General features: G+C 39.5%; 1 protein-coding gene and 1 pseudogene across 1 annotated transcript; one reads left to right on the forward strand and one right to left on the reverse strand.

Moving 5' to 3' along the window:
* Nucleotides 1-1,637, forward strand: part of LOC117981773 (WD repeat domain phosphoinositide-interacting protein 3-like) — a 63,364-nt pseudogene extending 61,727 nt beyond the window's left edge.
* Nucleotides 1,638-18,503: 16,866 nt separating this feature from the next.
* On the reverse strand, nucleotides 18,504-21,546 carry LOC100975396 (gap junction alpha-1 protein-like). Its single transcript, XM_014344986.4, has one exon. The coding sequence runs from the start codon at nucleotides 21,398-21,400 to the stop codon at nucleotides 20,252-20,254; it is 1,149 nt and encodes a 382-aa protein (XP_014200472.3). The 5' UTR covers nucleotides 21,401-21,546; the 3' UTR covers nucleotides 18,504-20,251.
* Nucleotides 21,547-26,241: the final 4,695 nt, after the last annotated feature.

Genomic DNA, 26,241 nt, shown 5'->3' on the forward strand with positions numbered 1-26,241 from the left:
CCCCTAGCAGCACGTGGCGCTTAGGAGTGGGCGACCTGCCTGTGCGGTGCCATGAACCTCTTACTGTGTAACCCCCACTGCAACTGACGGCACTACCCCTGCTTCCACAGGGACCACGGATGCGTATACATGGAATGGAAACTGGATTCCGAATCTATAATGCCGATCCATTAAAAAAAAAAAGAAGAAGAAGAGAAAAACAAGAATTCCTAGAAGAAGGTGTTGGCTATGTTGAAATATTATTTCACAGTAGCTATTTAGCTTGCTTTAGTGGCCGGTGGGGAAAAGCTGAAAATAGCCTCCCGGTAAAGCGACAATCTGGGATGACCAGAAAAGGACTGTTATTGAAGTAAAAGTTTCTACAGAAGTTAAGGCGGTCAAATTGTGACAAGATAGAATTGTGGTCGTTTTGGGTTACTTGATTAAGGTATTTACAAGGATATGCAGTGCCCATCAGTCACACGTCTTGGAAACCTGCTCTAACCTTAAAGGCCTTTGTGCCTTGTGTCCCAGTAGATAGTAACAGCTCTCTCCTGACCTCCCCCATCACACACATGAGTTATGTGAAGCTTGTGGTCTTGCTAGCACCAAGAAGCCACCTGTAGACCTTCTTGCACACAAGGACGTCCTAAACTGGTGGCCCTCAACCACCAGTAGGGAACAAGAATTGCAACCACATCTCGAAAGAACAGACCCTTATAAGAATATTTGCTACTACATCAAGGCCTTTTATCCAGGAACTATGAAAAAGATCACAAAGTGGCAAATATTTATTGCATCAACTTCAATTGGGAAGCTTCCCTCATCTGAGTATCCGACGACCATGGCACAGTACTTTTTTTTTTTTTTTTTTTTTTTTTTTTTGCTGCTGAAAATCCAAAAAGTTCGGTGTTCAAACTAGAGCCAGTTTTCTTCCAAAATACTTCAGTTCCAAGTGGAATTTTTCCAACTCTCAGATTCCTTCAGGTTTGCCATGCATTTGTGCTTTTGGAACAGAGTCAAATGCTGTCATTGTGATTTGTGCAGATGGCATCTACTACAGATTCCTATTCAACCCCAAGGGTGTTGCATCCAAGATGTCTAAGTGCAGTTTCTAGCAATGACCAGTGACAAGCTGTGACTCTTTACAAGTGTGTGCAGTCAACACCCCATGCCTGATTGTCCCTGTTAAGCACTGGCTATGCCCCTCAAACTCCTCTGGGGCTGGAATGTTGACCTTGTGGGGAACAGGTTGGAGAGACTGCCCTGGGTGACCCTTGGTCTTAAAGCTATATGTGGCTGTTTGCTTTCTTAAGGAAGGTTTCTTATTTCCAGTATTAAAAGGAAAATCATCAAGGCAAAGTAAATATTCAAGTGGCTTTGAACAATTTGTGCCTGGTTGTTGGCTTGTTATCTTTAATTCAACTGTGAAGTTTAACTTTTGCTGTTCCAACTGCATCCTTTATGCTTAAGATTTGGTGGCCTCTGTAGGGACTAAGGGACCAGGTTGAGACAAGGATGAACAAACTGAAATTTGTTCTTGGCAACAGATTCTGTCATTTTATTGGGTCTACAGTAGAGAAATGAACAAATGTGTAAATATTAGTTGTTATAACAAGATTTAAATAGCATAATAATAACAGCAGCTTGCCTTAGAAAAGGAGCAAGAAATTCCTACTCCAGTCTGAACATGAAGAACAAAGATACAACTGTGATAGCAAACACAGTGTAGACATTTTACCTTCTGTAAATTCAGCATTGTGATTTTTTCCATGCCTGTAGTTTTGTTTGGTTTTGTATGCATACATTCTTGTGTGTCCCTGCTTCTGTGGTGTAGCTGTTAGAACTGAAGCAAACAACAGATCTGTTACAGGAAAGGGGTCCAGATCCAGACCCCAAGAGAGGGTTCTTGGATCTTGCACAAGGAAGAATTCAGGGCGAGTCCACAGAGTAAAGGAAAGGAATAAAAGAATGGCTACTCTATAGACAGAGCATCCCCAAGGGCTGCTAGTTGTCCATTTGTTTGGTTATTTCTTGATGATGTGCTAAATGAGGGGTGGATTATTCATACCTCCCCTTTTTAGACCATATAGGGTAACTTCCTGATGCTGCCATGGCATTTGTAAACAGTCATGGTGCTGGCGAGACTGTAGCAGTGAGGATGACTAGAGGTCACTCTCTTGGCCATCTTGGTTTTGGTGGGTTTTAACTGGCTTTTTTACTGCAGTCTGTCTTATCAACATGTATCTTGTGCTGACCTTCTGTCTCATCCTGTGACTTAAAATGCCTTAACTATCTGGGAATGCAGCCCAGCCTTATTTTACCTAGCCCCTCACTCAAGATGAAGTTGCTCTGGTTCAAACGCCTCTGCCAGATCCACCCCTTGAGCAGAGGCCTTTGTGGTGTCAATAATGGGAGTTGCCAGCCTTCACAGGGGGTATGACTGGGTTTCAAGAATGAGGAAAATCTGCTTTAATTCTGAGTGAAAACTAAATTTCTCTTTTATGTGTAGGGAACAAAGTTATACATAGACTTTAAAAATTAGTCATGGTAGAAAATGTTATTTAAGTTACAGTATATGAAGAGAAACATTCAAAATCTCTTTCAACAAGTGATACCCAAGGTGTCCTCTGGCAACACCTTTTAGTATAACAGCATAATGCCGTAATGCCTTAGTCTGTCATTTCCACTTATCTTTCTCACCATAGTTTTCTCTCCCCACCATTTATAAAAATAGTTACACACTAGCATTTTTGAGAATGAAAGGCACATAGCATTTAAAAAAATATTTGTTAACTACAATAGCTTGTGAGCTCTGTATTGTACTGTTTCGGGGATATATTTAATTTTCTTACATGCCCATTAAGGAGACTGAATTTTGTGTTTTCGATTTCAGGTTGTAAACATTTGAAATATGCATAACACCAAGTTCTCAGTTTTGCCAGTTCCATAACTGGCATCTAATCAACTAAATTTGTATGTGGATTTCCATGTAAAGTATACATGTTACTTTTCTGTATACTTAGTTGTGAAATTTATTTTTTCACAATTATTTGTAACATTTATTTTAAATAAAAGTGAGCAATTTTGCTGTTGAAAAAAATGGAAGTCCAATATCAAGGTCTGTCAAAACATTATCCAGGAAATATTTGAATTTATATTCCTACATAAGAAAACTCCATAATGTAAAGAGGTTTTTGTTATTTTTTATAAATTAATTTATATATTGCAATCAATACCCCTTAGGGACTTTACTGACTTTTCAAAATTATAGATTTTAAGAGTAAACTGAAAGAAATAGTTAAATTTAAAAAATGAAGGGGTATTTACCTCATCGGCTACTTAAAGTACTATTCAAAAATTGTTAGGGTAACCAAGAGAACTAAAAGGAATAACCCAGGAAAGGCATAATTTAAGTGTAGGGTAGGGGGTAAACTGAGAATGTTCTGCTCCCAAAATGAATACACTCTTACACTAATTCTTCAGACAGAGGCAATTAATATTAGGTGAAATTTATTTTCAAGTTCACGTAGGATGTCTAGTAATACAACCAGAAACATGGATTAAGCAAAACTCTTTCAGCATAATTCAGCTAAGGTACTAGTTAATTAGAAATCTTAGTAAAAGTAATATGAATTTCAAAATAAATAGGAGAGGTCCTCAGAATGAATATAATCTTTGAAGTGGCAAAATTTGTGTAACCTTTTAAATTTTCCATACTCAAGGGGAAAACTAGCTACAGCAAGGAGTGAAAGAATCCCACTCCCTGATTATATCTTTACCAACATTACCACTCTCCTTTCAATTTTAGAACAATTTCCAAAAACCTTCAGCAAATACCTTAAATATGGCAATAAGTATAGTCAGTGAAGTTTGGTGTTGAAAAAGATGTTTAAGTGTTTTGAAGAAAAGGCATTTTTTTTCCTTTGAGACTGAGTCTCGCTCTGTCGCCCAGGCTGGAGTGCAGTGGCGCGATCTCTGCTCACTGCAAGCTCCGCCTCCCGGGTTCACGCCATTCTCCTGCCTCAGCCTCCTGAGGCAGGCGCCCACCACCACGTCCGGCTAATGTTTTGTATTTGTAGTAGAGATGGGGTTTCACCGTGTTAGCCAGGATATTCTCAATCTCCTGACCCCGTGATCTGCCTGCCTTTGCCTCCCAAAGTGCTGGGATTACAGGCATGAAGAAAAGGTATTTATACAGTTAACCAAAGTGAACCCCAAATATAAATATCATTTAAATAAAGCAAAAACTACAAAGTAAAACAAAAAGTAAAGCATAAAACAATTATACTAGAAACATTAGTGCATTAGTGACTATTTCATTGACTTAAGATGAAAGATATATATTTAATACATATAGCTATAATTTGTGCAAGGAAACAAAAATATTAGGCATATATTCTAAAGGAATACTACACTGCAATATAAAGTATATTTTTATTTCAAAAGGAGATAATAAAATAAGGCAAACAAAATATGGGGAAAATATTGCAAACAAGTATGACAAGGAGACTAAAATATGGGCATAATATGATTATCCTGTGCTTGGTGGTCTTGATCTTAACCAAGGTGTCCTTAGGTTGGTTTCCACAGGCAACATGATCTAGAGTCTAGACCAAACTCCCTAACCAGCATGCAAAGAAAAAGGAAAGCCCAAATTTTCCACTTTAGGGGCATTCCTGAGCATCCCCAAGTATCTATAATACAAAGAAAACTCCCCTTCTTCCTTAGTTTAAAAGAGAAAGCAGATGAAGAAGACAAACATTTCAATAGGAAACCTGCAATAGGACATGGGGAAACAATTCACAGAATATAATTGTCCAGTAAATATTATGAAAACATCCCACTTTACATTTAATAAGAGAAAGTAATTCTTAATTATATACCATGTTTTTTGTCTGTCAAGCTATGCACTCCCGATGCAACTACAAATTAGCAAAACCTGCCCCTGAAGCAGTTTGGCAGTAAGTGGCAAAAGTTTTAACAATGTAACTTATACTTGGACCCAACAATTCCAGTTCTAAACCTGCCCCTGAAGCAATCTGGCAGTAAGTGGCAAAAGTTTTAACAATGTAACTTATACTTTGACCCAACAATTCCAGTTCTAAGATTTTGCCCTTAGGAAATCACAAGAGATGTAAGGATGCGAAGAATGATTTATGTTCAAGAATGAAAGTTGCAGAATTCTTAAAATATAGAAAATTGGAAGCAACCAAAATGCTCAGCTATAAGTTAATAGTTACATAATTTATGGACTAGAAATGTGGTGTAATATTATACAGCTATTAAAATATTGTTTTCAGAGAATATTGAGTATTATAGGAAAATGCTCATGGCATAATTTAAATGAATAGAAATAAGTGATAAATATATAATATTATATATGTGTGTGAATGGAAGGATTGTATAAAATATTTATGATGGACATTTCTGGGTCTGGCCTTTATGAATAATTTTTTATTTTCTCCTTTATGCTTTAATTGTGAGTGTTTTACTGTAAGCATGCAATCAGCTTATAACAAAAAAAAGCACTAAATATTATTTGAATACTTAATAACTTCAGGAAAAGAAAAACCTATGAAACACTATTAATACAGTTTACTTCCAAAATATATTGCATATTGACTAAGTTTTTGTTTTGTTTTAATTCCAAATTTGTGCTTTAAATTTGCCTTTGTGAATTAAAATCCTCAGTTTTAGGAAGTGACATTTTAGCACATATTATTCTTTTGGGAAATTTTGTCAGACCACCGTCAGCTCAAGCTAGTAGAGACTGATGGGCACATATGTTGAGTAATGTGCACTGACTTTTCACAGGAACAGAAACGTTTGCAGAGATTGATAGTGCAATTCTTTTCAGGCAATATACACTTTCTAGCCATTCACACTAAAAACAAAACAAGACCAGTTTTCTTGGTTTGATCTTTTCACTTCTTTATTTGTTTTGACCTAAAAGGCAAGCATGTCTTCTGAAGTTGTGTGTCTATAAAATGGTGCTTCAGAGTGAAATAAACATAAAGAAAATATAAATAAATAGAAAATTTTGGGGCAACTGAAAAATTCCATAGTTATATGCAGAATCCTGAGGAGAGCATTTAGTGACCTTTTATTTTGGGTTTTGCATTTTAAATATTAATATAATATTGGCTCTATCACCGTGGTTTTAAGTTTTGAGTCTCAAAGAGACTTTACTTCCTCATTCTGTTCAGAAGGCTTTGCAATAGTTTTGCTCTTTTCCATCCGTGGTACCACCACAGAAATTTACTAACCCCCAATCTGATTATGTTTCTCTTCTTTTAGGAATCTTCAGACTCTCTCTTTAACTTCAGGATAGTTATGAAGACCTTGGCATTGCTTTGTAGAATTTTCAGCCTACTTCCTTTGCCAAGCTGCCACCCTTCCTTGCACTGCTCAAGCTATGTTCCAGCTACCAACATTTTCCAAACAAGCTGGGCTCCTTCCAGCCCTGTGACTTTGTTGGCTGTTCCTTTTTTGATCAAATATGCCTGTCCCAACTTCTCTGCCTGGCAAGAAAAGCTTCACTCTCTAAGATTCATCACAGATAAATTGTATTGGTGAAACCTGGCCTGCGTCCCCAAGGTGAATTAGTTCTTCTTTCCTCTTCGCTCCCATAGCACCCTCAAGTCAGCTTCTATTATGCCATTTATTATGCTGTTATATAAGTACATAATTGTTCATTTTGGGCTGTGTCCTCCACTAGACTGTGAATTTATGAGGATAAGGACTGTTTGTGTTTCCGATTACTGGAGGTGTTCAAGTCCAGTGCTGGAACCAAAGGATGAGACCGACGGTAGTATAAACTCAGTTTTAGATGGGTGATTTGCCAAGATGACAATGGATACTCCATTTAGTTCTAAGCAAATAGCATTTCCTTGCCTAGCTTACCATTCTCACCGGGGAAGGAGGAGAAGGAAGTTAGAATGGGGGCTGGGCAGGAAGTGAAGTTTCTGGTATTGATGTATCTCTTCCAACTTTAATCAGCAACTTTAATAAACATATTATTTTCTCCTTACTAGTTCCTGAGATTTCCGGGCTCTAATAAATGAAAAGCAGCTGTCCCTACTATAAAACATTTGAGGCAACTACTGGACTAATAATACCTAATGTTATTAAGCATTTTCTATGTGCCAAGTATTCTTCTCAGTGCTTTACATATGTTAATTCATTTAATTCCCACAGTAACTCCCATAAAATAAGTATCATCACTATCTTTATGATATAGATGTGAAAAATGCAAACATAGTTCATAAAACTTGCTTAACAATATTTTATGAATAAGTGGCAGATCTTATTCAAAGCCAGGCAAATGATCCAGATCCCTACAACTTTCTGCCAGCCATAATCAAAGATACATTGTCCTCAGAACTATTGTCTCCCTCTCATATTTTTAGCCTCTAAACATTTAGTTATGAGGCTCAAGGTCAGCACTAACTGATCACAGGTGTTTTTTGAAGTTGTTTCCTTTCAAATTCCACGAAACATATACCGAGTTCATGTGGCCTTGTTCCCCTTTGCATTTGTCATTCATCGTACTCCTGTTACCTCTGCTCTTCTTTCCTTCACTCGTGTTTACACACTGCAGATGAATGATCTTGAAACACACAATCTGATCATGTTAAAACAGTTGCTCAATATTACCCCCACTGCTTTAAGAATAATATCCAAACGTAAAATGAAAAGCCTTGCATGAGGTGGGCCCACTCTTCTAGTGTCAGGTCTGGGCTTGATAGAAGTAAAAAACAAAACAGGAAATTAGGCCATAAGGATACCCTGAGCACAGCTTCAACATGTGAGGCTCACCATAACATCTATGTCCTAAATGACCCTGAGGTCTTCAAATTCACTGGGTTCTCTCATGCTTTTACACATTGTTCCTTCCCTGACCATTTCCCCTTTCTCTAGAGTTCGCCAAAGAAACAGAACCAATAGAATATATATAAGTACTGTATATAGAAAAGTATTTATTATGAAGAATTGGCTCACATGATTATGGCAGGCGAGAATTCCCAAGATCTGCCATCTGTAAGCTGGAAAACCAGGAAAGCCAGTAGAGTTGTTCTAGTACAAGACCGAAGGCCTGAGAACCAGGAGAGATGATGGTGTCTTAGTCTGCGCCGAAGACCTAAGACTCAGGAATGCTGATGTCTGAGGGCAGGAGAATCTGGATGTCCCAGCTTAACCAGAGAGAGAAAATTTGCTCTTTCTCTACCTTTTTGTTCTATTTGGGCCCTCAACAGACTGGATGATGCCCGTTGGTTTTGGTGATGGCAATCTTTCTTTTTCAGTCTGCAGATTCAAATGCTAATCTCTTCCAGAAACACCCTCACTGACACACCTAGAAATAATGTTTTACCAGCTATCCAAGTATCCCTTATTAGCCCAGTCAAATTGATGCATACATTTACCTATCACTTTCCTCTTCTTGACAAATTCTTATATATCCTAAAGTTTTGACCTAAGCCACAAAAAGCTAGACCCTAAGAGAATGACTACTTTAGACTTGGCTTAGTGTGTTTCACAGGATTGGCAGAAAGAGAAGTTGAACTGAAATGCAATTGTAAGAAAGCCTCAGCTGATCCCAGGGTATACTCGTCTCCTGTGGCTGCTGTAACAAATCCCTGCAAACTGGGTGACTTCAAGCAACACACTTTTTTCTCTCAGAGTTCTAGAGGCCAGAAGCCTGAAATCAGTATCGCTGAATCACAATTAAGGTGTCGCTAGAGCTATCCTCCCTGTAAAGGATAAGCCATTCCTTTCCTCTTCTGGTGGTGGTTGGCATTCTTTGGCCTGTGGCTGTATCACTCTGATCTTTGCCTTCATCCTCAAATTACCTTCTCCTTATGGGACTGCATTTAGGAACCACACTGAGAATCCGGGATCATCTCCCAATCTCAAAACCCTTAATTTAATCATATCTGTGAAGACCCAGTTTCCATATAAAATAACATTTACAGGTTCCAGGGATTAGGAAGTAATATCTTTAGGGGGTGATTTTTCAGCTTCCCACATATGGGTAGCTCTGGAAGTCAGATGGCCTGTCATAATTACCTCGCAACTGAGGTTGCCTCTCTCCACTTTTCTCCCATACAAACTTATTTTTTTCTCTGTTTTTATATTATGCATACCTCTTTTAGTACTCATTCTCACTGTGTAATGATTAATATTTACATGTCTGTTTTCCCTTACTAGATTGTTAGGTCCTTAAGAGTAGGGTTCCTGATTTGTTCCTATTTGCAGCTGCCTCAGTATCTGGCAGACGGTAAGTGCTTATAAATTTTTAATGAATGAACTAATAAATGTAGCTTAATGCAGCCACTCTCTGCCTCTTCATCAATTGGTGGAGCAGATGGAACAGCCAACTGTATGAACGAAAGCCATCAAGCATGTCCAGCAAAAGTGACTGAGTGTGTATCAGGAGGCAGTAAAGTAAACAATATCTCAAGGGTCACAGCTGTTCCACTTCCTTTCAGCCAAGAAATGCCATGATTTACTTTCTGCTCTTGCCAAGGATGAAGAAATAAAGTCATAAACAAAAAGTGAAGGAGTGAAGAATTACTCAGCTTGGATGGACAGGTCAATCTGCTTGCCCACCTGTGGCCAAGCAAGCGTGATCAAACAATAATATACTTTCCCCTTCTATTCACATCTCATAGTCTTTATTCTTTAACAAGAATGAAGGAATCTTCAATGGGAAATGTAGTTCCACATCTAACATCACTGATAAAGTCAGTTTTATACACAGTTAACATTGAGTGTCCCCATTATCGTAGGGACTGTATAAAAATCTGCCCCAAATATAACCCCTTCTCTTTGCAGGTTGCTACATTTCAAGAGTGCTTTTGCATAATATCTGCTTCACAGGGACATGAGAGGGTTTAACAGTTAAGAATTAATGAATATAGAAACTCCTAGAACAGTACACATGGCGTATACCTGATAAATGTTTTTGTTCCTTTATTTTCCTTTAACAGTTTAAGATCAGTCACAATTTACATATTCATATGGAAGATTTGGTGGAATGAGGTCAATATGGTAGTTAATATGTGTCTTATTTTGGAAATTTTACATTTGTTAAAATAACATATGCATGTAATAAAAGTTCAGACAGTGTGAAGCAATATTAAATGAAAAGAAATTTACTTCTGTCTTCTTTCCCTAAACCTTCTGTTAACACAATTATTCTAAACAGTATGCTGCAATCTACTTTTCCCAATTTATCAGTTTTACATAGTAACTATAAACTTTGCCTATGAAAGATGAGGAATTTGGTTGACTTGTATTACTACGTCCCTCCTACTTTTGTTGTTTATATTGTTACTTAATTCTATTGGTTTCATTTCTTACTCTAAGTAATATATATGTAAATCTCCATTTCTGTCTTTGTCATAATATAGGTTATTCTTTGATATTTACCATTTAGATCATAAACTTACAAACTTGTAGAGCCTCAGGCCCAGTGGTTCGATGATAAACTGACTCAGTGGTGGAGGAAGCAGAGGGCTGATCTGTAGCATTTTACTATTTCTGTGGATGATTTTAAGCTACCAGCCTGACTTTGAATTCCCTTCTATAATTATAATTACTTTCAATGCTTTTTCTATGGTTTAGCTTTTAAAAGATTAATAAACTGCATTTACAAAATTATTACTATGCAAATGTTATTCAATACAGAACCAAATACTGTGATTCCTAGCAGAGAAAGAAACGTATCTTGATGGGAAATAAAGTCAATAATAAAATAAGCTCTAGCTTTCAAGTTCCAATTGTATTTTAGAAATAATTAAATCTATCAATCTGAAGAATATGCCTCTTCCAAAATTCAAAAGATAATACAATGAAACAGGAGCAACACTTAGAAAATAAACACTACTTTTACATAATTTTGATCACAGAAATATGTTTTACAAAACACTTGGAAGGACATCCTGCAGTCTTAGCATTATTAAGGGTTACTACCCAAAATAGAACAGAAACACAAGATTATTTCTCATCCATATTATAATGCCTCATAAAATACCATAAATATGGAGCTAGATTCTAAGCAAGAATTTCAGTGGTGTGAAACAAAGGGGAGACGGGCTTGTGATTTTGTATAAACATGTAAAATCCAGGCTTTCCTGCCTGAGAAGGTATTGGCAACTGCAGACATGTTGCTTGTCCAATCATGTGTAAATACTAGGATGCACTGTTGCCTATCTTTTTTGACTCATTTTTTCTACTGTTCTCCATCATTTGTTGGAATAATAGGAGTTTCTTCAATGATGGAAATGTTCTATTTCTTCACTGTTCAATTTTACGTATGTATGTATGTATGTATGTGTGTATCTATCTATCTATCTATCTATCTATCTATCTATCTATCTATCTATCTATGTGATGGTAGTCATGAGCCACTTGTGGCTATTGAGTACTCAAAATGTGGCTAGTGGCTGGGCACGGTGGCTCACACCTGTAATCCCAGCACTTTGGGAGCCTGAGGCAGGTGGATCATTTGAGGTCAGGAGTTTGAGACCAGGCTGGCCAACATGGTGAAACCCCATCTCTACTAAAAATACAAAAAAAATGAGCCGGGCGTGGTGGCACACAGCTATAATCCCAGCGACTTGGGAAGCTGAGGCATGAGAATCCCTTGAACCCAGGAAGCAGAGGTTGCAGTGAGCCAAGATCGCATCACTGCACTCCAGCCTGGGTGACAGAGTGAGACCCTGTCTCAAAAAAAAAAAAAAAAAAAAAAAAGGTGCCTATTGTGACTAGAAAGGGAACTAGCTTTATATAATTTTAACTTCACTAATTTTTTTTTTTTTTTTAGTATTTATTGATCATTCTTGGGTGTTTCTCAGAGAGGGGGATGTGGCAGGGTCACAGGATAATAGTGGAGAGAAGGTCAGCAGATAAACACATGAACAAAGGTCTCTGGTTTTCCTAGGCAGAGGTCCCTGCGGCCTTCCGCAGTGTTTGTGTCCCTGGGTACTTGAGATTAGGGAGTGGTGATGACTCTTAAGGAGCATGCTGCCTTCAAGCATCTGTTTAACAAAGCACATCTTGCACCGCCCTTAATCCATTTAACCCTGAGTTGACACAGCACATGTTTCAGAGAGCACGGGGTTGGGGGTAAGGTGATAGATTAACAGCATCCCAAGGCAGAAGAATTTTTCTTAGTACAGAACAAAATGGAGTCTCCTATGTCAACTTCTTTCTACACAGACACAGTAACAATCTGATCTGTCTTTCTTTTCCCCACATTTCCCCGTTTTCTTTTCAATAAAACCGGCATCATCATCCTGGCCCGTTCTCGATGGTTGCTGTCTCTTCGGAGCTGTTGGGTACACCTCCCAGATGGGGCGGCCAGGCAGAGGCGCTCCTCACGTCCCAGACGGGGCGGCCGGGCAGAGGTGCTCCTCACTTTCCAGACAGGGCGGTCGGGCAGAGGCGCACCTCACTTCCCAGACTGGGCAGCTGGGCAGAGGCACACCTTGCCTCCCAGATGGGGTGGCGGCCAGGCAGAGGCGCTCCTCACCTCCCAGACGGGGCGGCCGGGCAGAGGCGCCCACTTCCCAGATGGGGCGGCCGGGCAGAGGCGCTCCCCACCTCCCAGACGAAGGGCGGCCAGGCAGAGGCGCTCCTCACTTCCCAGGCGGGGCAGCCGGGCAGAAGCGCTCCTCACCTCCCAGACAGGGCGGCCGGGCACAGACGCCCCTCACCTCCCAGACGGGGCGGTCGGGCAGAAGTGCCCACTTCCCAGATGGGGCGGCCGGGCAGAGTCTCCCCCAACCTCCCAGATGAAGGGTGGCCAGGCAGAGGCGCTCCTCACCTCCCAGACGGGGCGGCCGGGCAGAGGCGCCCCCCCACCTCCCAGGTGAAGGGCGGCTGGGCAGAGGCGCTCCTCACTTCCCAGACGGGGCGGCCGGGCGGAGGGTCTCCCCACATCCCAGACGATGGGCGGCCAGGCAGAGACGCTCCCCACTTCCCAGACGGGGTGGCGCCGGGCAGAGGCTGTAATCTTAGCACTTTGGGAGGCCAAGGCAGGTGGCTGGAAAGTGGAGGTTGTGGCGAGCCGCGATCACGCCACTGCACTCCAGCCTGGGCAACACCTTGCATTGAGTGAGCGAGACTCCGTCTGCAATCCCAGCACCCCGGGAGGCCGAGGCGGGCAGACCACTCGAGGTCAGGAGCCAGAGACCAGCGTGGTCAACAGGGCAAAACCCCGTCTCCTCCAAAAATACAAAAACCAGTCAGGCGTGGCGGCACGCGCCCGCAATCCCAGGCACTGGGCAGGCCAAGGCAGGAGAACCACAGGAGCCCGGGGCAGGGAGGCTGCAGCGAGCCGAGACCACGGCAGTACAGTCCAGCCTTGGTAACGAGGGGGAGGGGGAGGGAGAGGGAGAGGGAGAAGGAGAGGGAGAGGGAGGGGGGAGGGGGAGGGGGAGGGCTAATGTTAAATAGCCACACATAGCTAGTGAGTACATACTCGTAGTGAAGTGCCTGCAGAAGCCATGGACTAGGAAAGATAAAGATTGCACCACTTGGAACTTTATAATCAGGTCTGAGAATGAAGCAATCTGCTCAGCTATTACTTAGAAGGTTGTTCTTACTTTGGTGGGCTGGGATACATAGGAGAAAATAAGAGTCAACAATTCTGTGACACTAAACCTGTGCTACTGGAGGCTGAATATTCTAAGCATAAAAGTCAAACGGAGTCTTTTTTATTTCACTCTCTTTATTGTTCAGTCATGATGCATTTCAGCTAAAATGCATTTAGCATTTTAGTTTATATTTGGACTATGATGTTCTTGCATATATCTCTTTATTTCTGGAGATGCTAAGTGCTTTTGCTTTTCTAGGTGAGCATAACAACTATATACCTTCAAAATATTAAGAGTTTCTGGTTGCTCTAGGTTTAATGGAATCCACTTTTCATGAAGACATTATTCTCAGAACCCTGTAAATTTTTACACTATTTTAGGCCTTTTGTTTTACCCACAAAACAGCTGGCATCTTGAGCTTTCTTGTCATATTCCTGGGTTCATTCATTCATATAGTCAATAATTATTTGTTGAATACCTACTGAATGCCAGATACTGTCATAAACATCAGAAAATCAGCAGTGAACAAACCAACTCCTTACACTCATGAAGCTTATGTTTTAGTAGAGGGAGATAACAAGTAAACAAATATATAAAAATAATAATTCAGATAGTAAAAACAAAGCTGAGTAAGGAGGCCAGATACTGCTGTGAATGGAGAAAGATTTGTGACTGTTTCATATAGGTTGGTCATAGAAGGCTTTATTAGTATGCTGACAGTTTGAGCAGAGGCCCAAAGGAAGAAAGAAGAAAGCCATGTGCAAATCAGATAAAGAACATGCCAAGCGAGGGAACATCAAATGTAAATGTTCCCAGATGAGACTGCTCAGGGTAATGACTTGAACTCTTTGTTCATGGACACGGTGTGTCAACCTGTCCCAATTTGTATGAATGGGAAAACACAGGCCGGATACCTTAAAGAGAGCTTTAACTCTGGGGCAGGTACACTATTATTAGAGATTTTACCTTTGCCTTGGCAGAAGGCCTTTATTCCTGACTCACTGTGTGTGTGTGTGTGTGTGTGTGTGTGTGTGTGTGTGTGTGTGTGTGTGTGTGGTGGGGTGGGTAGTAGAGGGATAACTGGTCTGGCTGTTCTGTACAGTTCTCTAATTACTTAAACTTCTGCATCATGACCGAGTTGGGGGTCTTTGTCCATAGCTTCCTCTTCAACTATGGATTCCTTTACTTGTGTTCTGGGCTTTTTGCTTTCTCTGTTCTGGTCTTATCAGAATAATCGATACTGCTTTCCATATTATAAAAATTCCTTAATATATCTGATCACTGATAGCCCCATTCTCAGATTGGGGCTATATATGGATTATCCTCAATATACTAACAATTTAATAGGATTTTGGAAGGAACATTAATTCATGTGCCACCTTGAAGTCTTAGGATGTGGCTGGAATATGAGGCAGTAAAGACCATACGGGACAGTCCTGAGTGAGCCATCACAGTGAGAAAGTATTAAAGAGTCAGCCTTTTATGGCTATGTTCTGAGATCCCTACTGTGTGAATATTACAGTGACTGGACTGTTATAGTTTTGTTGTAAGTATAACACTTAAAAGGATTGCTAAGGATTCATGTTGTGAGACTGCAAGGCAGGAGCCTCACACAGTGAGTAGCTTATAGAGGGTTCATAGGAAGGTGAGAGAATAGTCAAGATTTGAAATGCAGACACTAGTAATTATGGTTCAGTGTTATCAATATCAGCATGAATTGGCTAAATCCTTCAAAATATAAAGATATCTCAAGTGAGAGAACATGACCTAAGAGAAGTCCTAGGTGTGTAGCTTAAAAAGATTATGTTTCAAAGCCTTCTACTTATTTTTCCTAAGAGGGGAAATCTTGAGGCGGGCTAGCCTAGTGGTTAAAAGCGAATACTCTAGAACTGGATTTCTAGGGTTTGAAATCCATCTGTTTAGTACAACAGCTTATTAAGTAAGTGGTAGCCTGTAGGCCTGCAGGCCTGGAGGCCAGAAGTAGTCCTCACGGATTTTAGCTCAACTGTATGAATGTGTACTGATTATCATTAGGTTGCACTTCAAGAGCTGGTCTCTGAGGACAGAGACACAGGGAATGTATTTTCCTAAATGTGGGGTGCTTACAGCTGGATAGAGAGATTGTCACATAAAGAAATGATTATGAGTAAAACCAGCAACAGAAGCACGGATAAGGCACAGAAGTAATATAGCAGGGAGGGTAATTGACAGCAGAGGCAGGGCAGGTTGTCAAGAGGATCAGCACCCATGGTCATGATACTGAAGAATGAGTAGGACCCTTCCCGTGGGACCTAGCAGGCAACTAATCCAGACTAATGTGCTTATCTCCAGATGTTTTTGTATGGTTATCTTAGTATGAAGAGATTTGGGGGCCAGACTGCCATATCCTGGGTAACAGTTGCTCTAGTCCATTGAGACCCCTGTACCTTTTCAATGTTTTGCACATGAAATACTTTCTTAGCTATATCCTCTGCATTTTTACAGGCTGTAAAATTATCCTGTCACCCATAGCACATCCTGTAGTGGAGGTAGGTGGTATTTACGTATCTGAATTATTGGTATTTTTATTTATTTACTTGTTTTTCTGTTTACCAGGAACTGGTGGTTGTGGAGGTAAAGCCAGTTAATCCCTGATAAGAATGGGCTGTTGGGAAGTGATAATATTATTTTGCAGTTAAAAAGGGAGGGGCACCACAAAGTGCTTAGTCTTGGGAATAGCTGACAAATACATTTTCCAAATCAAAAAGCTCTGCTTTCCATTTTTAGGAGAGAAATTGAAATGGAAGGCATGATTTCAGTTACAAGCTCACTTAAAACTAAAAAATTTTCCTTTGCAATAAACTTAGTCCTACTCAAAACTGGAAAGTTATTATTTCTGAAGACAGGAAAAGAAGAGAGCATTTCATTTTAAAATGAGTATTGATTTTTTTCTTATTAGATCAAAACATGCACATTGTGGACAATAGAGAACTCAAGAGTAAGGGAGACTATCTAGTGATCTCATCTTTCTGGGTTAGTTACAAAGATAACATTGTGGAATATTTCTTTAAAGCCTTTTTCCTATCTATATGACATTACATTTGGAAGGTAAAATTATTTAAACCACTTGTCATATTGCAGTATTACAAAAGAATCCAATTCTAATACTCACAAGCTTTCTTATACTTTCTAGTTCACATGCAGAAATTATCTGCCCTTTTTGGATTTGCTAAGGAGGACCCAGAAGCTACTTTCTCTCTAACTTTCGTCACTGTTTTCCAAGCTCCTTTCTTCCTCCCTCTCTTCTGAGCCTGGGATCGTCACATTATTCTGCATCTGTCAGGCTTCTGTCTTCGGGTCCTATGTTGTCTCAGTTGAGTGGAAACTCACTCCCGACTTTTTTCATAAAATAAAATTAATAATAAATAATTGATATTTTAACTTGGCCCAATTGGCCTCTCGTCAAAATATTAGTACAATTTATGAGAACAATAACATAAAGGGCTTTTAGATCTCTATATTCCACAGATATATAATACTATTTAACTCTGAGATAACCTTGCACTTTTAATTGAAGGAACAAGTGAATACTCACATCCACCTCAGTGGCACATCACCTCGTGAAGAAATCAAAGTAGAAAAGGAAAAATGGCAAGAACTTGGAAATTCAAATAAGATAATTCTAGGGAAGCTGCAAAGGCTTCAAATAAAAACTCTTCAATTACTGAACAAAACATTATTCACACTATTGTGATTAATGTAACCTTAAGTATGGCATTCCTCAGAGAATTTATCTTCAAAACAAATCATAATGTAAGGTTGTTGTAACTGGAAATTGTCACATTTTTTACTTCTAAGTTTGTCAAATTATAGTCAAGGGTGATGCTTCTAGATGGTGCTTAACAAATAGTTTGTGTTCAGCAAGTATTTGAGCAAATGATGAATTAATGAATGAGTGAATTAATCAAGTAATACTGAATTGGTATTGGAACTGTTTGATCAATTGTAGGTTGTAGTCTGTAAGGGAAAATTATTACATTTGTCTGTTAAGTTTGCTACAGGTGTCAACAGATGACTCTGTGTGTTGAGGACCATATCAAGATATCACATTGTTGTACTTCTAGCCTAGGACAATGCCAGGCGCAGAGTAGCTACTCAATAAATAAGATTTGGATGAATCTGAAATGGATGAATAATGAACTGTAACACAGAAGGGTGGGCATGCACTCACATGTATGTATTAGTGTGTGAGTTTTCAGAAATATCGGTTATAAGGCAGCAAGGAACAATTTTCTATACCTAATGAGTAATTGTCATTCCATCCATGTACATAGGTTTGCTAGGTTTACTCACACATACAACAGGCTTCACCCTAGCGTTTCTCAGATGGTCCACATATCTTCTGCTGGAACCTGAGAGAATTAATTCAGATCGCTTGGGGAATATTGACAGATTTCACCAAAAAGCAGAAAGCATTCATTGTCTATTTCTTTTTTAAAATTTCTTTCTTTTTTTTTTAAAAAAGGGATGCATGTGCAGAATGTGCAGGTTGTTACATAGGTATATATGTGCATGGTGGTTTGCTGCACCTATTGACCAGTCTTCTAAGTTCCCTCTATTTACCCCTACTCCCCAACAGGCCATGGTGTATGTTATTCCCCTCTCTGTGTCCATGTGTTCTCAATGTTCAGCTCCCACTTATGAGTGAGAACATGCAAGTGTTTGGTTTTCTATTCCTGTGTTAGTTTGCTGAGGATGCTGCTTCCAGCTTCATCCATGTCCCTGCAAAGGACATGATCTCATTACTTTTTATGGCTGCATAGTATTCCATAGTGCATAAGTAGCATATTTTCTTTATCCAGTCTATTATTGATGGGCATTTGGGTTGGTTCCATGTCTCTGCTATTGTAAATAGTGCTGCAATAAACATATGTGTGCATGTTTCTTTTTTTTTTTATGTTTATACTAAATTAAAACTTTATTGAATAAAGAACACTCTCCAGAACACATGATCTGATGGACTAGGTCTACATTACATGCAATGAAGCTGAACATGACCGTAGTTTAACATGGAATGTCAAACAAATTAGTAATTTTCATTGTACAAAACTGTTTATGTAGCTGACATGCATGCAAGAAGAAAAGTGTCATACTCAGCATTTTCACCAATCTTCTGTGATGAGTTTTAAAAAAGGCATTTGGAGAAACTGGTAGATGTCTTCAACATATAGTTCAAATAAATTAGTTGTATGTGTACTACTGAAACCTCTTTCAACCTCTCTTGCATTCCAAATAAAATCTTAGTGCAAACATCAAAGTTGCTGGTCACTCCAAAAGACTGTTAAACTCATAATAGAATACAAGTTCTGAATTACTGTGTATTAAGTAGGAAAACCCAAGAATACCAGTTACTGCAAAATTCATTTAGGCACATTTAATAGTCCACTCTAAGCATTTTTTCTAAGTCTCTCACATTAATGACTAAAGCCTGTTTACAGTACTAAAATTCTATCATTCAAGCATCAATGATTACATTTCAGAAAAAGGAAATTCATTTCAGTAATAGCATTACTGCTATATCCTAAGAAAAGGAGAGAAAATAAAGAATCATAATTAACAAAACCAGTATCCATAATAGGATACACGGGGAAAAACATTTTAGGAGAAAAAAAAAGTGTGCTTTACTTGCCACAGCAGGAATTATATAATGTAAACACCATATTGGCCCACACCACAAAAATCCATGAGAAAGGTTCAAATTTGAACACCGTATGTGCATTATTTTCAAATCTGTGTTTGTGAGTTTATACTGTATCTGCTTGTACCAATACATGACAAACAAAACAAACTCTTCCACACACATACAAGTGATTGTTAAATATTAAGCATGGCTTGATTCCCTGACTTTAGCTCAAAAAAAGAAAAATGTTAAGTGACATCCCAACTGTCTTAAAAATGTTTACAGAAACCATTAAATGAATGTGAGTAGTAGCTGAGGAATGATGAAAAAGTGATGGTAATGATATTGTGCAAGTGGATGGAAAAAGAATATACATATTTGCAAATGCATGGAAAATCTTATTCTGTGGGCCTTGTCTGAATTTTAAACTGATACCAAGAATAAAAAAATATAGTAGCACAAGTCCATTGACACCTGGAGGGTCAGGCCTAGAAAGCTTACCTTCAAAGTGCAAATTTTAACAATGGAATGTTTTAGCAGGGACTTAAGGACAATCCTCTGTCTTTTTCTTGTTGAAAAGACCTAAGATGTTCAGGAAGTATTTATTCCTGGCCAGAATTATTTCAGTTTCTTGGTAAAACAAAAATATTTAGCCACAATTACCACCCACTCATTCACATACACAGAACCATTCTTAGGGGTGTTTGCGGGGAGAAAAAGCCCTTATCTATGTATCACCTAATGGAACTCTTATTTATAATCTAAGTTCTTTGAATCCACTACTTTAAATACCAACATGCACCTCTCTTATCCCCTCCCTCTCCACCCATCTACCCCATACACCCCCAGTGAACCTAGGTATTCTAATGTCTTTGTGTTTTCTAAGCCTCATGAATAAGGCTGTTGAGTACCACCTCCACCGGATCAAAATTAACACCTGGTGCACTTTCTACAGCACCTTTTTTCTTCTCCACAATTGAGTGGAATCTTGATGCTTTCAAGCCTGTATCTAGATCTCCAGGTCATCAGGCCGAGGTCTGCTGCTGGCACGACTGCTGGCTCTGCTTGAAGGTCGCTGGTCCACAATGGCTAGTGGCTGTAATTCATATCCAGCAGCTAGTTTTTTAGAATTCTGGTTATCATCGGGGAAATCAAAAGGCTGTGCATGGGAGTTAGAGATGGTGCTTCCCGCCTGCCCCATTCGATTTTGTTCTGCACTGTAATTAGCCCAGTTTTGCTCACTTGCTTGCTTGTTGTAATTGCAGCAAGAAGAATTGTTTCTGTCGCCAGTAACCAGCTTGTACCCAGGAGGAGACATAGGTGAGAGGGGAGCGGTTGGTGAGGAGCAGCCATTGAAATAAGCATATTTTTGAGACCCACAGTCTTTGGCAGGGCTCAGCGTGCCACTGGTCGCATGGTAAGGGTCGCTCTTTCCCTTAACCCGATCCTTAACGCCCTTGAAGAAAACATAGAAGAGTTCAATGATATTCAAGGCCAGGGACACCAAGGACACCACCAGCATGAAGATGATGAAGATGGTTTTCTCTGTGGGGCGAGAGAGGAAACAGTCCACCTGATGTGGGCAGGGATCTCTTTTGCAAGTGTAAACAGCACTCAAGCTGAATCCATAGATGTACCACTGGATCAGCAAGAAGGCCACCTCAAAGATAGACTTGAAGAGGATACTGATGATGTAGGTTCGCAGCAACCCCCCTCGCATTTTCACCTTACCATGCTCTTCAATACCGTACTTGAACTTCTTTATTTCAATCTGCTTCAAGTGCATGTCCACATTGACACCATCAGTTTGGGCAACCTTGAGTTCTTCCTCTTTCTTGTTCAGTTTCTCTTCCTTTCGCATCACATAGAACACATGAGCCAGGTACAAGAGTGTGGGTACAGACACAAATATGATCTGCAGGACCCAGAAGCGCACATGAGAGATTGGGAAAGACTTGTCATAGCAGACGTTTTCACAACCAGGTTGCTGAGTGTTACAACGAAAGGCAGACTGCTCATCTCCCCAGGCTGACTCAACCGCTGTCCCCAGCAGCAGGATTCGGAAAATGAAAAGTACTGACAGCCACACCTTCCCTCCAGCAGTTGAGTAGGCTTGAACCTTGTCAAGGAGCTTGCCTAAGGCGCTCCAGTCACCCATGTTGCCTGGGCACCACTCTTTTGCTTAAAAGTAGTGAAGTCACGCCAAGTGATTGAACTCCTTGGAGGATGAAGTAAAATGAAAAGGCAAGTTCAGGCACTCAGACCTGTCTATTTAAAGTTTAAAACTCCGCTGCTGTTTCGCATGTTTCTTTATAGTAGAATGACTTAAAGTCCTTTAGGTATATACCCAGTAATGGGATTGCTGGGTCAAAGGGTATTTCTGGTTCTAGATCCTTGAGGAATAGCCACACTGTCTTCCACAATGGTTGAAATAATTTACATTCCCACCAACAGTATAAAATCATTCCTATTTCTCCACTGCCTCTCCAGCATCTATTGTTTCCTGACTTTTTAATAATTGCCGTTCTGACTGGTGTGAGATGGTATCTCATTGTGCTTTTCATTTGCATTTATCAAATGATCAGTGATGTTGAACTTTTTTTCATACGTTTGTTGGCTGCATAAATGTCTTCTTTTGAGAAGTGTCTGTTCATATCCTTTGCTCACATTTTGATGAGGATGTTGGTTTTTTTTTTCTTATAAATATGTTTAAGTTCCTTGTAAATTCTGGACACTAGACCTTTGTCAGATAGGTAGTTTGCAAAATTTTTTTTCCATTCTGTAGGTTGCCTGTTCCCTCTGATGATAGTTTCTTTTGCTGTGCAGAAGCTCTTTAGTTTAATTAGATCCCAGTTGTCAATTTTGGCTTTTGTTGCAATTGCTTTTGGCGTTTTTGTCATGAAGGATTTGCCTGTGCCTGTGTCCTGAATGGTATTGCCTAGGTTTTCTTCTAGGGATTTTATGGTTTTGGATTTATATTTAAGTCTTTAATCAATCTTGAGTTAATTTTTGTATAAGGTATAGGAAGGGGTCCAGTTTCAGTTTTCTGCATATGGCTAGCCAGTTTTCCCAGCACCATTCACTGAATAGGAGCTCCTTTCCCAATTGCTTGTTTTTGTTAGGTTTGTTGAAGATCAGATGGTTCTAGATGTGTGGTGTTATTTCTGAGGTCTCTGTTCTGCTCCATTCGTCTATATGTCCGTTTTTGTACCAGTACCATGATGTTTTGGTTACTGTAGCCTTGTAGTATAATTTGAAGTCCGGTAGCATGATGACTCCAGCTTCGTTCTTTTTGCTTAGGATTGTCTTGGCTGTACAGGATCTTCTTTGATTCCACATAAAATTTAAAATAGTTTTTTTTTTAATTCTGTGAAGAATGTCAATGGTAGTTTGATGGGAATAGCAGTGAATCTATAAATTAGTTTGGGCAGTGTGGCCATTTTCACAACATTGATTCTTCTTATCCATAAGCATGGTTTTTTTTTTCCATTTGTTTGTGTCCTCTCCTATTTCCTTGAGCAGTGGTTTGTAATTCTCCTTGAAGAGGTCCTACACATCCCTTGTTAGCTGTATTCCTAGATATTTTATTCTCTTTGTAGCAATTGTAAATGGGAGTTCGTTCATGATTTGGCTCTCTCCTTGCCTATTGTTAGCGTAAAGGAATGCTTGTGATTTTTGCACATTGATTTTGTATCCTGAGACTTTGCTGATGTTGCTTATCAGCTCAAGAAGTTTTTGAGCTGAGATGATGGGGTTTTATAAATATAAAATCATGTCATCTGCAGAGACAACTTGACTTTTTCTCTTCCTATTTGAATACCCTTTATTTCTTCCTCTTGCCTGATTGTCCTGGCCAGAACTTCCAATACTACATTGAATAGGAGTGGTGAGAGAGGGCATCCTTGTCTTGTACCGGTTTTCAAAGGGAATGCTTCCAGCTTTTGCCCATTCAATATGATATTGACTGTGGGTTTGTTATAAACAGCTCTTATTATTTTGAGATATGTTCCGTCAATACCTAGTTTATTGAGAGTTTTTAACATGAAGGGGTGTTGAATTTTATCAAAGGCCTTTTTTGCAACTATTGAGATAATCATGTGGTTTTTGTCTTTGGCTCTGTTTATGTGATGGATTATGTTTACTGATTTGTGTATGTTGAACCAGGCTTCCTTCCCAGGGATGAAGCCAACATGATTGTGGTGGATAAGCTTTTTGATGTGCTGCTGGATTCAGTTTGCCAGTATTTTATTGAGGATTTTCACTTCGATGTTCATCAGGGATATTGGTCTGGAATTTTCTTTTTTTGTTGTGTCTCTTCCTAGTTTTGGTATCAGGATGATGCGGGCTTCATAAAAAGAGTTAGGGAGGAATCCCTCCTTTTAATTGTTTGGAATAGTTTCAGAAGGAACGGTACCAGTTCCTCTTTGTATTTTAGGTAGAATTAAGCTGTGAATCCATCTGGTCCTGAGCTTTTTTTGGTTGATAGGCTATTAATTACCGCCTCAATTTCAGAGCTTATTATTGTTTTATTCAGGGATTAGACTTATTCCTGTTTTAGTCTTGGGAAGGTGTATAGGTCCAGGAATGTATCAATTTCTTCTAGATTTTCTAGATTTATGTAGGGGTGTTTATAGTATTCTCGGATGGTAGTTTGTATTTCTGTGGGGTCAGTAGTGATATCCTCTTCATCTTCCTTTGTTTTTTTTTTTTTTTTTTTTTGCTTTGAGACGGAGTCTCCCTCTATTGCCAAGGCTGGAGTGCAGTGGCACAATCTTGGCTCACTGCAACCTCCGCCTCCTGGGTTCAAGTGATTCTCCTGCCTCAGCCTCCCAAGTAGCTGGGACTACAGGCTTGTGCCACCATGCCCAGCTAGTTTTTTCTTTTGTATTTTTAGTAGAGATGGGGTTTCACCATATTGGCCAGGCTGGTCTCAAACTCCTGACCTCGTGATCCGCCCACCTCGGCCTCCCAAAGTGCTGGGATTCCAGGTGTGAGCCACTGTACCCGGCCTCCCTTTATCATTTTTTACCGTGTCTATTTGATCCTTCTCTCTTCTTCTTTATAGGTATAGCTAGTGGTCTATGTATTTTGTCAATTTTTTCAAAAAATTAGCTCCTGTATTCATTTATATTTTTTGGAGGGTTTTTTGTGTCTATATCTCCATCAATTCTTCTCTGATCTTTGTTATTTCTTGTCTTCTGCTAGCTTTTGGATTAGTTTGCTCTTGCCTCTCTAGGTCTTTTAATTGTGATGTTAGGGTGTTGATCTGAGATCTTTCTAGCTGTCTGATGTGGGCATTTAGTGCTATAAATATCCCTGTAAACATTGCTTTAGCTGTGTCCCAGAGATTCTGGCACATTTTCTCTTTGTTCTCATTGGTTTCAAAGAACTTCTTGATTTCTGCCGTAATTGCATTATTTGTCCAGAAGTCATTCAGGAGCAATTTGTTCAATTTTCATGAAATTGTGTGGTTTTGAGTGAGTTTCTTAATCCTTAGTTCTAATTTGATTGCACTGTGGTCTGAGAGACTGTTATGATTTCAGTTCTTTTGCATTTGCTGAGGAGTGTTTTACTTCTAATTATGTGGTTGATTTTAGAATAAGTGCCATGTGGCACTGAGAAGACTGTACATTCTGTTGACTCGGGGTAGGGAGTTCTGTACACATCTGCTAGGTCTACTTGATCCAGAGCTGAATTCCATTCCTGAATATCCTTGTTAATTTTCTGTCTTGTTGATCTGTCTAATACTGACAGTGGGGTGTTAAAGTCTCACATTATTATTGTGTGAGATTCTAAGTCTCTTTGCAGGTCTCTGAGAACTTGTTTTATGAATCTGGGTGCTCCTGTAATGGGTGCATATATATTTAGAATAGTTAGATCTTCTTGTTGAATTGTTCTCTTTACCGTTATATAAAGCGCTTCTTTGTCTTTTTTTATTTTTCTTGGTTTAAAGCCTGCTTTGTCAGATACTAGGATTGCAACCCCTGCTTTTTGTTTGTTTGTTTGCTTTCCATTTCCTTGGTAAACTTTCTTCCATCCCTTTATTTTGAGCCTGTGTGTGTCTTTGCATGTAAGATGTGTCTCCCGAATACAGCACACTGATAGTTCTTGACTCCTTATCCAATTTCCCACTCTGTGTCTTTTAATTGGGGCATTTAGCCCATTTACATTTAAGGTTAGTATTGTTATGTGTGAGTTTGATCCTGTCATCATGATGCTGTTTGGTTCTTTTGCACACTAGTTGATGCAGTTTCTTCATAGTGTCATTGGTCTTTATATTTTGGTATGTTTTTGCAGTGGCTGGTACCAGTTTTTCCTTTCTACGTGTAGTGCTTCTTTCAGGAGCTCTTGCAGAGCAGGCCTGGTGGTAATGAAATTCCTCAGCATTTGCTTGTCTGGAAAGGATTTTATTTCTCCTTTGCTTATAAAGCTTAGTGTGTCTGGGTATGAAATTCTGGGTTGAAAATTCTTTTCTTTAAGAATGTCGAATATTGGATCCCAATGTCTTCTGGCTTGTAGAGTTTCTACTGAGAGTTTCGCTGTTAGTCTGATGGGCTTCCCTTTGTAGGTGACCTGGCTTTTTCTCTGGCTGCCCTTAACAGTTTTTCCTTCATTTCAAGCTTGGAGAATCTGGTTATTATGTATCTTGGGGTTGATCTTCTCATGGATTATCTTAATGATGTTCTCTGTATTTCCTGAATTTGCATGTTGGCCTGTCTTGGTAGGTTGGGGAAGTTATCCTGTATAATATCCTGAAGGGTGTTTTCCAGCTTGTTTCCATTCTCCCTATCTCCTTCTGGTACGCCAGTCAATTGCAGGTTCAGTCTTTTTATGAAGTCCCCATATTTCTTGGAGGCTTTGTTCATTCTTTTTCATTCTTTTTCTCTATTCTTGTCTGCATGTCTTATTTGAGTAAGGTGGTCTTCAAACTCTGATAGCCTTTCTTCTTCTTGGTCGATTCGGCTGTTAATACCTGTGTATGCTTCACGAAGTTCTCGT

This window comes from Pan paniscus, chromosome 11 (assembly GCF_029289425.2).
Source record: "Pan paniscus chromosome 11, NHGRI_mPanPan1-v2.0_pri, whole genome shotgun sequence".
In the NCBI taxonomy this organism is placed as follows: Eukaryota; Metazoa; Chordata; class Mammalia; order Primates; family Hominidae; genus Pan; species Pan paniscus.